The 17,259-nt window shown below is 44.5% G+C and overlaps 1 protein-coding gene across 1 annotated transcript in view; it reads right to left on the bottom strand.

Moving 5' to 3' along the window:
• SLC13A4 (solute carrier family 13 member 4) overlaps nucleotides 1-8,790 on the bottom strand; it is a 52,771-nt gene extending 43,981 nt beyond the window's left edge. The window contains exon 1 of the mRNA XM_077339895.1: nucleotides 7,945-8,790. Coding sequence (XP_077196010.1) covers nucleotides 7,945-8,043 — 99 coding nt within the window. The 5' untranslated portion in view covers nucleotides 8,044-8,790. The remainder of the gene's footprint in view (nucleotides 1-7,944) is intronic.
• Nucleotides 8,791-17,259: the final 8,469 nt, after the last annotated feature.

Raw genomic sequence — 17,259 nt, 5'->3', positions numbered from 1 at the left:
AGCAATTCAGTTCCAGGGTCAAGTGAAACTAAGAAGCTCGGAGCAATATGAATGGTTCTCCTATCCATTTTATCCTCACATTTTAATATGCAACGATCTGAAGGCAAGATAAGTAAGGTTGCCTGAGAAGTGCTGCGGAGGAAATAGGGTTGATGAACTAGGGTTGCCAACCTACAGATAGTGGCTGGAGAACTCCCACTATTACAAGTGCTCTCCAAGTGAGGGAGACCAATTCTCCTGGAGAGCCAGCTTGGTATAGTGGTTAGGAGTGTGGACTTCTAATCTGGCGAGTCAGGTTCGATTTTGCACTCCCCCACATACAGCCAGCTGTGTGGCCTTAGGCTAGCCACAGCACTGATAAAGCTGATAAACCAATTCTTCTTCTTCTTCTTCTTCTTCTTCTTCTTCTTCTTCTAGAGGTAGAGGTAGATGTCTCTAAGAGGTAGAGTTAGATGAGAGCCAGTTTGGTGTAGTGGCTAGGAGTGTGGACTTCTAATCTGGCATGCCAGGTTTGATTCTGCGCTCCCCCACATGCAACCAGCTGGGTAACCTTGGGCTCGCCACGGCACTGATAAAACTGTTCTGACCGAGCAGTGATATCAGGGCTCTCTCAGCCTCACCCACCCCACAAGGTGTCTGTTGTGGGGAGAGGAATGGGAAGGCGACTGTAAGCCGCTTTGAGCCTCCGTTGGGGAGGGAAAAGCAGCATATAAGAACCAACTCTTCTTCTTCTGAAGGGTTGTGAGTAGCCCAAGTTGCACAGCAGCCATCACAGATGGACAGGAGTTGGAGCACAGGTCTGTCTGGTCTTGCTCTAGTAGACTAATCACATTTCTCACTGGTTCCTCTTAAAACCTGAGGGCCAGTTGCTGCTGGCGTGGAATAAAAAAGAAACATATTGTCCCTTTATAGACGCTTAATAGGATGATTTTTTCCCAAGGTGATGTTATTTGACCTCCATGCTATGAAAAACTTCAACTGCCCATTTCCACGCAAGCCTCTGTTTAAGGGGCAGAACATTTTCATTTCTGCAGGTTTGTTGGCAACATTACAAGGCCAGCGTGTTCATGCCCATACTGACAAATAGGGCCTCTATTGTTGTTGGTTTAGTGCTTTGGCATTGCTAGGAAACAGTATCTCTGAGGAGAAAAAGGTTCTCCGTGTAGTTTATGTCCTAAACAGTCTGTTCTTTTGGACACGAACAGCCCTTTTTGAGGCCATTTCAGACTTCTGACTATGCTGAACCAGAGTGGGAGAAGATACTGTGCTTTAGTTCCATTGAAGAAGAAGAAGAAGAAGAAGAAGAAGAAGAAGAAGAAGAAGAAGAAGAGTTGGTTCTTATATGCCGCTTTTCCCTACCCGAAGGAGGCTCAAAGCAGCTTACAGTCGCCTTCCCATTCCTCTTTGATTGTTCGACTGTCAAGGCCCAAAATAATTTTCTTCAGGGACCAAAAACCATGAAGACCAGTCTCATTGCTCTGTGCCTGGACTCAATTGTTGTGGATGAAAATACCTATTATGCTTCTATCTCATTTTTATCCTGCCTTTATTTGAAGGACCTCCAGGCTGCAGACCTCAGGACACATTTCTAGAAGTAAGCCCTATTGAATTGCATGGGACTGATTTCTGAGTAGACCTTCTTAGGCTTCTTCCCCAGGTGAGCATACATATAAGAATCCATAAGAAGAGTCCTGCAGTATCAGATTGGTGTCCCACTTTGGTCAACATCTTGTTTTACATAGTGGTCTTGAAGGGCCAAACAACTTGAAGGCCAAAGCCTTCCCTGAATATTCAATACAATATTAAGCATTGTTACACTCATCTACACCCCATTGAAGTTAGATGCTGTCTGCTCTTAATGTAGAGGTTCCCTTTAATCCCCATGGGACCTGTTTTCCACGAATCTGTCTAAACCCCTAGGCTACCAACCATCCCAGCACCTTCTGCATTCAACCGTTTGATCACTTGTTGAGAATGATTTTCTTTTGTCTATTCTTAGGGTTGACAAGGTGGTGGCAGGAAATCTCCTGGGATTACAACGGATCTCCAGGAGACAAAGATTAGTGCTCCTGGAGAGAATGGCCACATTGGAAGGTGGCATGTATGGCATTATACCACATTGAAGTCCCTCTCCTCCTGAGCCCCTCTTCAGGCTCCACTCCCCCAAATCTCCTGGTATTTCCCAACCTGGAGCTGGCAACCCTATCCATTCTGAATGTATTGCTCATCAACTGGATACAGTGCACTGGGTTCCATTATTTAGGTTGGGTTGATGGCAGGGGCCAGGACCGAAATATAGTGTGAGCTATATCGTTTACGCTTGTGACTTTAGCTACCTGATTGATGTGAGAATGGGGTGGGGGTAGGCAGCCAAATTACTACATTAGATACCTTGGCCTGTCTGTCCCAATATAAGGTGATCGGGGCCCCAACAACCATATAGCTGATAACACCAATACTCTATCTCAAGGAAGGGAAGGCTATGAGAAGCGTGTCTGTTTTGTTATGTAATGCAAACATTCCATCGCTAATCCTTTAAAGATGTCAGAGACCTCTTCCCAGGTCATTTCTGACTTAAGCTGTTGGACAGGAGCCGGTTTTGAGAGCCTGATCAAAGGAGGACACACACATCTCTTTTCTGGTTTGCGCGCCGCAAGAGAGACTCTTTGCCAAATGAAACAGGAAAAACCAGAAAGGGATTAATTTGATTTTTAAAAAGCTTTTACAAAGAAATTACAGGAAGCGGAGAGTGAAAAGAGTATGTAAATTGAATTGCATATTGTCAAGAATATTGAATAGCCTGCTATTTCTGGCTTATGTTCACTCCTTATTGTAGGGTTGTTTCCCTCCCTCTCCCTGGCAAATCCCAGTCCCTGCTTTTACCTGTTGGGAATGCGAGAGTTTTGCACCTGTGAGTTGGTAGGCTTTTCCCTCCCTTCCTGGAGTCTCTAGACACGAAATAGAATGTGGAGCGAAGGCTCCTTGTCTCCAGCATTAATGCATGCCAAGCAATGCGCATGAACACTCAGGTGCGCAGAGGGTGGCTGCAGAATAACAGCTCTCTCCAATGTAGGCCTTGCTGTGGAGGCACACCCCTACAATAAATTGCCCATTTTTAGTTTATCGAATTTTAGTGCGGTATACACTATTGCAGAATACAAAATGAGTGTAGCATTTATCAGGCAGAGAAGAGAATTCAGCCTAGAATACTCTGTATGGGGGCAAGAGGCCAGGAGACGGGGTGTGCTTGGGAACAGGGACACTACAGAAAAACGTTAGCCATTGCACAAGGCTGCATTCCTAGAATTTGCTTCGGCTTGAAAGAGTGGAAATCGGAAGAGACACCTCAGCACATCAAAACCCAGCAACACTGTTGTACGTGATGATTCACCACTCGGATCACTGTGCAGGCTTTAGATTAATGAGAGAACAAGGACTACATCAAGTAGCAATATTAATGCAGATGACTGAAAAAAAAAACTAGGCAAAATTCTGTATTAACTGTTACATTTTCTTAGAAAGCTCACAATGGCATACTAGTTGCCTGCTATTTGGGCAGTGGACAGGTCCACACTAGCTTTGCTTAAGCAAACATCAGTCATTCCCAGACCATTCCAGGAATCCACACATTCATGGACAACAAGTTGATCACTTGCCTTGAAGCTCTGACAACCAACAGAACATCCACATGCAATGGCAGTATACCAGAGGGTAGCTTAGAAAGGAGGGGGAGAACATCACCCTCCCGATTTGTTTAGGAGCTTCCAGAGACACTTGAGTCCATCCTGCACATGTTGGCTAATCACTTCCACTGTGCTTTTGCAGCTGGATTTTCCTATGCGGAACAGGATAATCTGCTTCGAAAATGCATTGAAAGTGCATTATCCAACGTGTGTGGAATGGGCACTGGTTGACCACAGATGGAAACAAAATGCTGCATTAGAGGGGTCTCTTTTCTGACCTAGTTATAGTTCTCATGGATCTGCAATCCTGTCATGAACATGAATATGTAATAAATAATAAATAAAATGAAATGATACTATGGTGCATTATCCCAAATGGAGAACAAAGGCGCTTCATAGTACAGATGCATCTCCAAGGAACAGGAAAAGGCTTCAAAAGAGACAGTAGGTAGCCCCTGGAATTCAGTCATTTACTGAGGTTCCCAGGAAGGCAGGACCTCCCTACTTTATTCCGGCAACCGTCCCTTATAATAATCACTATTTGCCAATTACCAAAGCATTAAAACCAGGCTATCCACAAACAGCACATATTTCGGGGGCTTCCTACACACAGAGGAAAAGGCTATTTTGTAAGTCAATCACAAGGGAATGGATGCAAAATGGCTTGTTGAAGAGAGATACAAATGAGTAGCCGTGTTGGTCTGAAGTAGCACAATAAAATCAGAGTCCAGAAGCACCTTTAAGACCAACATGAAGATCATAGTCTGAGGAAGAGTGCTTGCACTCGAAAGCTCACACCCTGAATAAATCTTTGTTGGTCTTAAAGGTACTATTGGACTCTGATTTTATTGTTGAAGACAGTCTTCTCTGGGAAGCATATGACTTTGAAAGCAATTAAAAACCAGTTCAAGAGAAAATACAGGAAACCAAAGAAACTAGATTACTTTACTCAAGCCTCTGAGAGCTTACGGAATCCTGGCTGAGGAGATTCAAGTGCAGGAAGAAAAGTTCCCCTTTCTATTTATCATAGGCCCCCAGCTTGTGAATGTTAATTGTACAGTTTTCCACTACATAAGTGGCTCTGAGGATTTTTAAAAGCGGAACTTCAATGACTAAATGTGTCAGTGGGGTACAATTAATTGCTGGTGCAAAGTCCAGGGCCCAAGCATGCCCTCGAGTTGAAACCTGGGGGTTCAGGGACCACCAAACAGAGCTGCAAGCCCATTACTGTATGCTCTATTGCTTAACTATCAGAAATAGAATAGAAATGTATGTATTGAGCTTATTTATAGCTCACCTCTCATGGAGACTCGAGGCAGATTACAAAATACAAAAAGGCTAATTAGAAAGTACAGGGCATCAGTAACACTGTGAGAGGACAACACTGAACAAAATAAGCAGTGTGAGTATACAGTATGTCATATAATTCTCCAGGTATAGCAAGTGACAGAGATCAGTTCTCTTGCAGGATGTAGGGGCTTTGGAGGGCTGACTCTCTACAGCAGGGGTAGTCAACCTGTGGTCCTCCAGATGTTCATGGACTACAATTCCCATGAGCCCCTGCCAGAAAATGCTGGCAGGGGCTCATGGGAATTGTAGTCCATGAACATCTGGAGGACCACAGGTTGACTACCCCTGGACTAGATGATGTATTGAATGATTCCTCTCCTTCCAGTGTTGCTACTGGATTACACCTGGTATCCTAATCAGATGACGAAGAGTTAGTTATTATACCCCTCTCTTCACTACTGAAAGGAGCCTTAAAGTAGCTTACAATTACCTTTCCTTCCTCTCCCCACATCAGATATCCTGTGAGGTAGGTGGGGCTGAGAGAGCTCTGACAGGACCGCTCTATGAGTACAGCACTATCAGAGCTGTGATGAACCCAAAGTCACTCCGCTCGCTGTTTGTGGAGGAGTAGGAAATCAAACCCAGTTCGACAAGTTAGAAGCTGCTGCTCTTAACTACTACGCCAAGCTGTATTTGAGAGATTTTGCCAGTAATGAACTTTGCAAAGGGCTCTTACTCTGTGGATTCTGACTTTAGGGTCAACAATAATCCCAGCCAATACTCCATCTTGCCATAATAATGTGTCCTACAACGGTTTTCCCAGGGTATTATTACAAGGTGTGAAAACAACACAGTGCTTTATTACCATAACTGAATAGTAAATATTTATTATCTCATGGTATATTAATTGGCTGTATACCAGCTCTTTGATGTTTTTTTGTTTTCGATATCCTTTAATTCCATCTTCATTATCCCTCTAGATTTGCAACTTGTAATTGGATAACTCTCCTCACCTCGAGTGCAGGAATATCATCCCTTTTCCTTTCCTGCCCTCTCAGTTTACTTGTTTAATGAGCTTGAAATTAGTTTTAGCTGACTTCTGCGTTGTCTAATTTGCCCGACTTGTTCGTTTGTTCTCTCTGACACCGATAAGCAAATGAATGCCATCCATTAAACAAGTCCCAAACAAATTAATCACAGGATGAATCTCAACTTCATTAAAAGCCAACAACACGGAGTAAACAAAGCCAGATTGCACGAGAGTATTTGTAATAGCAAGAACGTAAGCTGGGAAGGAAATTAATCTGCAAAAGCGATTTGCAAATATCCTCTCTCCTTCCATTCAAAACATAAATGTAACTCAAGCCACTAATGTAATTCAGCCGTGTTCCTTGACGAAAGCAGGGCAGGGCAGGAGAAACCCAGAGAGAGCAACTCTTCTCTCCCCATAAAGAAAAAAAAACATGGCACTCACAGCTGCATACTTAAATCTAGAACAAAAGATGCCAAATGGGATGTAATTTGAGTTGGGCTCAGCCTGGGCAGCAAAATCACAGTGCGTTCCTGGACACAGGCAAAGTGAATGGCTGAGTAATGTGATCCAGGCGGTAAACATCTGAGGCCTTTAAAATCTGGCCTTAAAACCTGGCTTGCAAGGAGCTCTGCTAATTGGAACCTTTTTTTAAAAATGACCTGGAAGCTAAATTTTCCTTACTCTACAAATGCACTAAGAGGCAGAAACTTTTCCTTAGAATTTTTGCTTATCATTGCCCTTGAGCACAGAAATCTTGTCACCCTCTTTTTTTTTTGGGGGGGGGGGGGAATGGAAGCAGATATTTTCTTGCTCATAGGGACTGGATTCCAGTGGTTCAAATACACTAGTTAAGTGCTTTGTTGTAGCCATGTTTGTCTGTTTAATTACTAAGTGGCTTCCCCTGAAGAGCTTGACAAATGCACTGAGGATTTCTAGAGCTGGCAACTCTGATTTGGGGGAGGTGCTTGTGGAGGGGAAAACAGGGGGAGGGATTTTGCCATCAAGTTTGCCCTCTGAAGCTGTCACATCCTCCAGGGGAGCTGGTCTCTGGAGCTTGGAGATCTAATTCTGGGAAATCTCCAGGCCCTGCCTGGAGGTTGACAACCCTAGGTGTTCCACTCTTGCCTCTATGCCTACAGCACAGGACAGCAGATGGGCAAGCTCAAGAAACGCTTCCTGGCTCAGAATTCACTGGAACAAAGAACAAGGAAAGGAGAAATGGTACAGAGAACAGAAAATAAAAAAACCCTAACTGGAATTAGTCAGGGCTTGAGAGATTGGTTGTTGTGCAAAGTGGACAACAGGTTACAAAAATATACCAACAGTTATTGTGTGCAGTTTTAAAAAAAATGTTTAAGGTGAGCAACACACGAAGGCCATAGGCCATGACTGAAAAATTCTCATATGCACTGTACAATCTTAGGTCTTAGACCTGATGTGTTGCACTTGAAAGTTCATGCCTTGAATAAATCTTTGTTGGTCTTAAAGGTGCTACTGGATTCTGATTCTATTGTGCTCCTTCAGACCAACACGGCTACTCATTTTAATTTATCAGTCAATAGTCCCCTTCTTTCAGGCAGCGAAGAAATTCTGTTCTCTGCCGATGACATCAGTGCATGTACAAAGGCAGGTACGGCCTGATAATTGAACATGTTCCATCAAGTCCATTTCGAATGATTTTGTCACCCTAAAAGATAAGTCCTCGTAATTTGTTTACTTTACTGGCTACTTTATGTATTTCATATTTTAACAACGAGGTATGTGTGTCAAAATTAGACCTCTGAGGAAGACCCAATGAGGAGGAGGCTCTGCCTGCAGAGTCCCCCTGCTGACCACTTGTCCTGTCTTGCTCACCTGGGCATCTGTCTGGCCAGCTCCTTCTTTGCTGACCCAATCCACCGTTAAGAGCTATAATGCAGGAAAGCACAAAGTACTTACGCTACTGGAGTATAAGAGCGGCAAGGGAAGTAGCAGCAGTGGGATCAGGATCACCAGCAGCAGGTTTCTCGCTCGGAGGAGCTCCCTGACCAGAGACATCCTGCTGCACCTGCAGCCTCTCGTCTTCTGGTCCTTCGATGTGGTCTCCTCCACTGAGCTTCTTCAGCCCTTGTCCCTTTCAGCCACTTCCTGGGTCCTTTATTACTCTTGTTTGTTCTTGGTTTAAAGAAAACTCTGCTGAAGGTTTCCAAGAGCCTGTACCTTTATGTGGGGCTGACTAGTACGTCCTCCTGACCATCCCACCATGATCACCTGAGGAACATAATGCTCTTTCCATGAGTTGTCCATAGAAAAATCACTAGGCTGCTCCTTCTGTGCCGGTTTTTCTTTCTTCTTCCATCATTGTTTCTTTTTATGACTTAAGTCACACACGCAGCAAAACAAATGTAGCATTCATTTAAGGTCTGTCCCACGACCTCGACCGTCTTCTTGCCCTTCCCCACTTTCAGGTATGGCCCAGTCTGTACCAACTGAGCACAAATTAATGCCCTGGAGAAAATTCTCAGCTTTTACGAAGTTTTATTTTTCTTTCCTCCGATGCTTTCTTGCATTCCTGGCTGTATTTTTTTCCTCCCCTTAACTACTTAGAGATTATCTCTCCCCCTACTTATTTTTCTCCCTTCTCTGCTGGGAAATCCACAGAGCAGCAATTCTTGCAAAGATTACCTTGTGCTCGGAATAAAAACTTCGGAGCGAGTCTCGGCCTACTATAGTTCACCAATGAGAAGGAGGGAAGGTGGCAGAGGTTCCGCCCAGTCCCCTAAAGACAACAAAAACAATGTTTATCTGTGGGAAGTGCTATTGCTTCTCCCCCACTCCTGGTTGCTGTGATTGTTTCGAGGCCAAATAGTTCTGGTGAAATGACTCTTAATCAGCAATGGTGAATGCTGAAGTTCCCGCAGGCTTCTCAGCTGCTTCAAGAAGGCATTTTAACTTCAGCTGAAAGTGCACACATTGTGAGCCACAAGACCCCAGGGTTGTCAATTCTGGGAGGAGAAATTCCTAAATATGTGGGGGTTGAGCCTGGGAAGGACAGAGGGTGGGGCTTGGAAAGGAGCCAGATCGAATACCATAGACTCCTCCCTCAAATGCCGCCATTTTCTCCAGGGGGAATTTAGACCTAAGATCAGTTGTAATGCTGGGACATCTCTGGACCCCAGTTGGGTAGGGATGCCAACTCTGGGTTGCGAAATACCTGGAGATTTTGTGGGTGGAGTCTGAGGAGGCCAAGGTTTAGAGTGGGGAGAGACTTCAGTGGGGTGTAATGCTATGGAATCCACCTTGAAAACTGCCCATTTTCTCCAGGGGAACTGATCTTTGTTGCCTGTAGATCACTTGTAATAGCAGGAGATCTCTATCTACCATCTGGAGGTTGGCAATCCTAACCACTAGCCATGTACAGGTGCTCACCAGGGCCTCAGTTGAGCTCCTCTCTGTGTGTTCTGCTGGCCTGTGTAGTGGAATGTCTCTCTACGCCCTTCCCTACTGCAAGGAAAAATTTCCCTCCAAAATGAAGCTGCCTGTGCCACCCAAACCCTGTTCAATCTCTTTGACTTTATTGAGCCTTGGGAGCTTCTGAGAAGGTGTAGCGCCATCTTTTCTTAACAAACCCATCAGCCAGAATGGCATTCAAACTTTTTCGAACAAGCAAAATATTTTATTTACAAGAGGGAAGGGTGTTTGGAATCAGGAATCACTGTTATTTGCACCGATCAGTTAAATGCCAGGCTTTTCCATCCAGATGTTAAGGTTTTTATTTTAACAGAGAGGTTTCCTTATTGTGTTTATTCCTCAAACACCTTCCTTTGACTTTGATATGTGTATTTTATAGAGTTCTCCTGAACTGCATTCCCAGCTTGTGACACAAGTTTCTACCTTTCTGAGGTGATTGATGCTATACCTTACACACACGTATCCCATGAAATTCTCCTTTGATTTTCCCTTCTAACTAAAAGTCCACTTTCTCTTCCCTAGAAGGCCTCCCCTTCCAGTTTGGCTTAATTTGGGAGCAAACACTCGTCTACCCAAATTCTCTGCCAAATCACTGCCCTAGCTGACAGATACTTGTGTGGATTAGCTCTCCCTAGGCTGGATGGAGTCACTGAAGCAGTCGGTGCTAACTTAAATGGACTCCGGGGAATGGTAGAGGACAGGAAGGCCTGGAGGATCATTGGCCATGGGGTCACGATGGGTCGGACATGACTTTGCATTTAACAACAACAAGGCTTTTTCAGGTGGGTCAAAACACCTGTTTTGTATGTTCATGGCTCCTGTCTCCAGCTTTCTATCCATAGATCTGGCCTCCTTTAAGTTAGATACTTTTATTAATACAAATCAGGGAGGTTCTTTAGTGAAGCAATACAATTGTGGTCTATTGTAGTATAGATTGTGTTTGTCACTTTGCTTTAACGATGTTGTTTTCTGCCTTTTCAACGCACTTTCTGCATCATGGCACTCTCATGCCTTAGGCTGTTTATTGTTGAAATCGTTTTCCAGTTCTGTAATCCTATAATGCCATTTATTGGACACCTTATGCTGTCTTGTTAAATTGTTCTGTATCTTTTGTCATATGTTTTGAGTTCCAGCAAGCAAGGTGGGTTATAAATGACATAAATAAAATAAAAGCTCCCCTCCCCAGTGTTTCCCCTTACAGGCTCTGGTTTGCCAAGAGACACAGGGAGAGTATGTTGGCAGCCCCAGATTCTCATTCAGGAGGGCTGTAGCCAATGAGAGTGACAGTGTATGTTTCTTTTAGCACTGATTTTGATTTGTGATGTGGCAGTTTCAAGTACATTTATGATATTAAAAAGCTGTACCTCCTGAAGATACTAAGGCTGTGAGTCAGGATGCCAGCATCCAGATGGGACCTGGGGATCCCCTGGAATCAAAGCTCATCTCCAGACTACAAAGATCAGTCCCCCTGGAGAAAATGGAGGTTAGTTTCCCAACCATGAGCAGGAAACCTTACCCCCCACCCATCTACTGGTGGTTCAGAGGGACCTGGCAACCCTAACTGGGAGCCTGGGAGGGTAATTAAAGAATTCAGATGACTGGCTATGTCCCTGTGTTCCTTGTATGTCTTCTTCATGTCTCCAGATCAATGAAACTAGCTTCAGATGTAGGGTTGCCAGCTCTGGGTTGGGAAATACCTGGAGACTTTGAGGGTAGAGCTAGGAGTGGGTGGGATATGGGGTAGGGAAGGACCTCAGTGTGTAATGCTATGGAGTCCACCAAAGCAGCCATTGCCCCCAGAGGAACTAATCTTTGTTCCCTGGAGATAAGCTATAATTTCAGGGAATCCCCAGTTCCCACCTGGGGCCTGGCACCTTAAAGAGGGCAGCAATGATGGGTTGCAGAGGAACAGCTAGATTTGAGCCCAGTAGTACCTTAGATAAAGGTAAAGGTAAAGGTATCCCCTGTGCAAGCACCGAGTCATGTCTGACCCTTGGGATGACGCCCTCTAGCGTTTTCATGGCAGACTCAATACGGGGTGGTTTGCCAGTGCCTTCCCCAGTCATTACCGTTTACCCCCCAGCAGCAAGCTGGGTACTCATTTGACCGACCTCGGAAGGATGGAAGGCTGAGTCAACCTTGAGCCGGCTGCTGGGATCGAACTCCCAGCCTCATGGGCAGACAGCTTAAGACAGCATTTCTGCTGCCTTACCACTCTGCGCCACAAGAGGCTCTTAGCACCTTAGATACCAACCATATATTTGTGGATTACCCTTCAAGCATCAAAGCTTTCTTAATGTCTTTGTGCCCTTTGGTCACTAGACCTAAAGCAAACATTGCAATAGCAGGCCCATGCCTATCAGTATATGTCTAGCCTATACTTATTATTATGTATAATGCTTCATTTCCAGTATCTGATGGTTTGGGCTTGTCTGGGTCATGGCTTTGAATATAGAAGCTGGTCAAGACAGATTTCACTCCATTTGCTTCCTTTGTTTCCCTAGTACACTGCTGGCAGGGTGTACAGAGCTTTTAACCTTTCCTTTCCCAGTTGTTTTCCTATAATTAAACTGGATCCCAACATGTGCCCTTTCTCCAATCTAATTAAAGGGGCACCTCCCAACTTTTTATCAACTCACTCGCTATATCCAAATAGCCATCTATCTTCCCACTTCTTAGCAGGTGGCCAAAAAGCTATTCCCATCCTGCAAATCTGTCTTCGAAAAGGTAAACTCATCTCCTCCGCCTGTAATTTGAGGTGTGTAGTTTCATTCCATGGGAAAGAATGCTTTACCTGAGATCAGCGCCTTTTCAATATTAATGCAAGGATCCTGCATTTCTGTATCATCATGCCATGTACTACTTTTTCTCCTTGAAAACTATCCCATGAGGTCATTCTCCTGCCAGCCAAACTGAAAATGGTCCTCCTTGGTAGAAAAATAATTATAGAGAGACTCTTTGTGTGGAGGAGCAAAATTTGTATATGGAGTATACGAGGTATATATCTCACCTTTCTTCTGCCATGGAGCTCAAGGAATTGTACATAAGGGGTTGGATCCTATGACTCCCTTCCATCAAGTTGGATCCCATGGCATCTTCTTCTAAGTCTTTCTTCAACAGAGAAAGGTTTCCTCTGACGGACAAAAGTCTTGGTGGAGGCGTGTCATAGAATCCAAGTTAGTGAATGAGAATGATAGGATACAGTTCAAGGTTCCCAAGAGACCTCCTGTCAAGGCAATAACTACTGAGCTTTTGCTGGATCATGTTATTTCCACCTTTAGTTTAGGATTTTCACCCTTCCTGACTGCCTGCTCTTTTGTCCTTTAAAATGCACCTTGTTAAAGACATTGGGTTTTTCTCCTGGTGAAAAAGAGAGTAGAAGGCCCAGCAAGGTGTCTGATTGACACCTTGTTAAAAGGCATCCTGTTCAACAGGCATCCTGTTCAACAGAGTTTGTTAAAAGGCATCCTGTTCAACAGAGTTTCTGTTTGAAATGTTGAAAAGTTACTATTAAAGTTATATGTAACCTTGCCCCACAACATTTTGTGGCTGGCTCCACCTCCTGTGGCAGCCATTTTATAACTGGGCCCACTGCCCTGAATCAGAAATCCAAGGGCATGCACAGGCTCCAAAAAGGTATGGCAAAGGCATAGAAATTTGGGGGGTCTGAGGACAGGAACTTTTTTTGGGGGGGGAAGGACAGTGGGAACAATGATGTTGCATGGTGCTCCACTATTCCCCTGAAATTCTATGGTGCTGCTCATTTTTTTTTCTACTGTTCATGTGCAAAAAGGTGGGATCTAGGGCAGTATGGTCAGAAGGTTGCTTTGGTGGGCAAACAGAGAGAAACAGACCTATCCACTGGCAATATGATAAATTTAATTATTAGACCGTCCTTCTTATACTCTTGTATGATGCTTTGGTGGGCAGCCTGGCAAGGCTATTTAGACCATAGTTTTACAAATAAAATAATTTTATTTTTCCTAAAGAGTTTTACACTGGCAGCAAAATATGTAATTTCAGAAAGAAGATTATATGTTTTTTCTTACCAATGAAGGGGGAGTGGCAATGACAGATGGCAATTATTTACTTTCACATCCTTGCTAGTTCCAAAACACAAAATCTGAATTTTTTTTTTTACCCTAGAAAGAATATATTCGAGCCCATTCATATCTCTGAGAAGGGGTTCACATACAGAAAGAGAACTATTTCGTACAACAGAAAACATCTGAATCGAACATAAATGTCTTAAACCCGATGCCTAAAAAATGGTGCCAAAAGCAAGAGGAAAGCAGACACGTTCATGTTTTTGTAAAACAATAATCCGAAGTCTGTTTTTTGGAGGGGGGGACTTAGAGAGGGACAAACAGGGTTCCTTGAACATTAAAGAACCTCTTGAGCCTCTTGTGGCGCAGAGTGGTAAGCAGCAGAAATGCTGTCTGAAGCTGTCTGCCCATAAGGTTGGGAGTTCGATCCCAGCAGCCGGCTCAAGGTTGACTCAGCCTTCCATCCTTCCGAGGTCGGTAAAATGAGTACCCAGCTTGCTGGGGGGTAAAACGGGTGAAGGCACTGGCAAGGCCACCCTGTATTGAGTCTGCTATGAAAACGCTGGAGGCCGTCACTCCAAGGGTCAGACATGACTCGGTGCTTGCACCGGGGATACTTTTACCTTTAAAAGAACTGCAAGTCTGTCTGCTCACCCTTTCTTGGGAGGGAGCTATTACATTTTTTTTGAAATATCAGATCTCGTGCAAGACAGCCTTGTAAATGTGTGTATTTCTCTTAGTCACATTACTTACGATCCTTGATAAATTTACCACAAGGGTAAGCATAGCTGGAATCTTGCTCTTTTACATCTTCCTTAAAGATTCTTTAGTAAATAAAACGGAACTCTTGAGGTCAACACAGCCATCGTTTGTCAGCCACAGTGAGAGGGCGGGTGGCAAAGAAACAAATCTGGGAAGATTCCATTTTGCAAGCTGGAAGTGGAGAGCCAAATAAGTTATTTCTAAGCGTCACTGATCCACAGGGAGCCCTGGGGTGTTTTATGCTTTGTTTGTATATGTATTATTCAAAAAGCAAGCAAAGAGCTCGGTGTTAAATCAACAGCACTCTGTCTTGACTGGGAGAGAGATCTCTCACTGTGTGGCAAATTGGTGCTAAGAAAACCAAGTCCTTGCAGCTCTGTGAAAGGACAGGAAGCCACCCTTTCCACCTTCACCACCACCTCCAGAGGACTCCAGCAATAGGCCTTCTGGCTCTAGGTTGGGAAATGGCACAAATGCCAAGCAAGAGCTGAGCCTGGGCTCATTTGGCTCCTGTTGCCATAGCCCTGACCCATGATAGCTCATCCTCTGCCACGATCTTTTTCAGTCTTTAAGGTGTTACTGGACTCTTCCTCTTTTCTGCTGCAACGGACAAGCTACAACTGAAAGTCATCTTGACCTGAAATGCTTGATGGGGTTGCGAGCTCCCAATTGGGAAATACTTGGGGAATTTAGGGGTGGAACATGAAGAGAGTGGGGTTCAGGGATGGGAGGGAGTTCAAGGGGGGTATTAAGTGGACATTTTCTCTAGGAGAGCTGATCTCTGTTGCTAGGAGGTCATTTGTCATTCCAGGGGAAATCCAGATGCCACCGGGAGGTTGGCAACACCAGCCAACAAGGGTGCTTAAGCACATCCCATAGACCAGGGGTAGTCAACCTGTGGTCCTCCAGATGTCCATGGACTACAATTCCCATGAACCCTTGCATTTGCTGGCAAGGTTCATGGGAATTGTAGTCCATGGACATCTGGAGGACCACAGGTTGACTACCCCTGCCATAGACAGCACATTTTAGAAGTTCATATGACGGGGACTACCAACATTTGCTCACACACCTACCTCAGAATTGAAACCTCCATTCTTTTTCCTGGTCACCTCCAAGAAAATGGAACCCTGTTTCCTCACAGTGAATTATGTCCAGGAAACTCATGCAATTTTTAAGACAATGTTTTGCATCAATTGCTGGCATACAAATGGCTCCCAGGTGCCATCAAATGGATTGAGAAGAACAGGGAAGAAAGGGGACAACATGGAAAACCCTGCTGCAATGACATTCAGAAACACAAAGAAACAAGAGTAGCTCTACTTGCAGTTCAGAGAAAGAGAAAGAAAATGAGAGGAGCCCTTGGACATACTGTCCTCGAAGGGCAGCCAGCCACCTTCACAATTGCAGGAATGCATGGCGCAGGTAGCACATGCATCTTCTTGTGGCCTGAATTCCATAAACTGATCTGTGGCTGGCAGATGGTTAAACCTGCATTGGGCAGGTAGTCAAACCGGATAAAACATTTTTGTCCCTTCTAAATTCTCCAATACCACCCACACCTTAATTTGCCAACCTCCAGGTGGATACCTGTGAACTTCCTTTAAAGAGCATTAAGGCATTTGCCCATGTGTAGCTCACACACAGGGTAAGATAAAGCTGTTAAATGTTTCTATGTTTAGTTGGTTGTATTTCATGATGACTATAGAGTTCCTTATTTATGTTTTCCTTATCTTGCACATTGAAAATCTTTAGTTCTCAAGACAAAGTTTAACGAAAATAAGGAAATGGTTTGAGAACTAAGAGAACGAAACCTTGAGGATTAATTCCTCAAAGGAGAATACATTTTGTTTATTTTGAAATAGAAGCTATTTGATTATATTAATAAACTCTCTTTAATTTTTTTTTTTGCCTTGCTGGGACTCATTTTTTGTTTAACTCACTTTAACCTTCAAGTGGTAGCTGGGATTCCAACTGATCTCCAGGTAAGATAGATCAAGTCACTTGGAGAAAATGGCCGCTTTGGAAGGTGGACACTATGGCGTTATACCATTGAAGTGCCGTCCCTCCCTAAAGCCCAGGTTCCTTGGGCTCCACCCCCCCCCCAAATCTCCAGTTATTTACCAACCCAGAACTGGCAGCCCTACCCACAGCTCTGCAACTGGCCTGGGCAGCACCTTCATATCTTTTAATATGAGACTCCATTAATTAGAACAACCGTTCTACTACATTGATTTGTACTGCACAATGGAAGGTACGTTTGTAGCTGAGTAATCTCTCAAAAATATGGTCCACTTGTGTCACTAGAAGAAGAGTTGGTTCTTATATGCCATTTTTCTCTACCCAAAGGAGGCTCAAAGCGGCTTACAGTCACCTTCCCTTTCCTCTCCCTCCAACAGACACCCTGTGGGGTGGGTGAGGCTGAGAGAGCTCTGATATCACTGCCCGGTCAGAGCAGTTTTATCAGTGCCGTGGCGAGCCCAAGGTCACCCAGCTGGTTGCATGTGGGGGAGTGCAGAATCGAACCCGGAATGCCAGATTAGAAGTCCGCACTCCTAACCACTACACCAAACTGGCTCTCTACAGTCAATATGGCCCCACTCCATTCTTGTTAAAATCTCTCTCCCTCTCTTTCTTTCTCTCTCTCTCTCTCTCTCTCTCTCTCTTACAGGTTAATTGAGGTCAGTTGCCTGGAGCTCGTTCCCTGATTGGTTGATCAGATGTGACCTCAATCCACCCATCCACTCCCTAGGAGGTGCATCAGGATTCTGACCCGTGATACAGTGACCGTCCATTATGAGATGGAAGCAGCCAGGGAATGTAGAACTGCACAGTTAGCAGAGGCTTTGATCTGCTGTCTCGGACTACCCTGGAACAGATGTCTGAGCCCACACAGAGTCATTTCTAGGCTCCGAGCCATGCGAGGGCATTGACACCGCCTGAGCTTTCTGGACTGGCTGTGAGTCCACTGTTTTTGGAAATATGCGTAAATATT

The sequence above is a fragment of the Paroedura picta genome, chromosome 5 (assembly GCF_049243985.1).
Source record: "Paroedura picta isolate Pp20150507F chromosome 5, Ppicta_v3.0, whole genome shotgun sequence".
In the NCBI taxonomy this organism is placed as follows: Eukaryota; Metazoa; Chordata; class Lepidosauria; order Squamata; family Gekkonidae; genus Paroedura; species Paroedura picta.
This window is presented reverse-complemented; position numbering and strand designations above follow the sequence as displayed.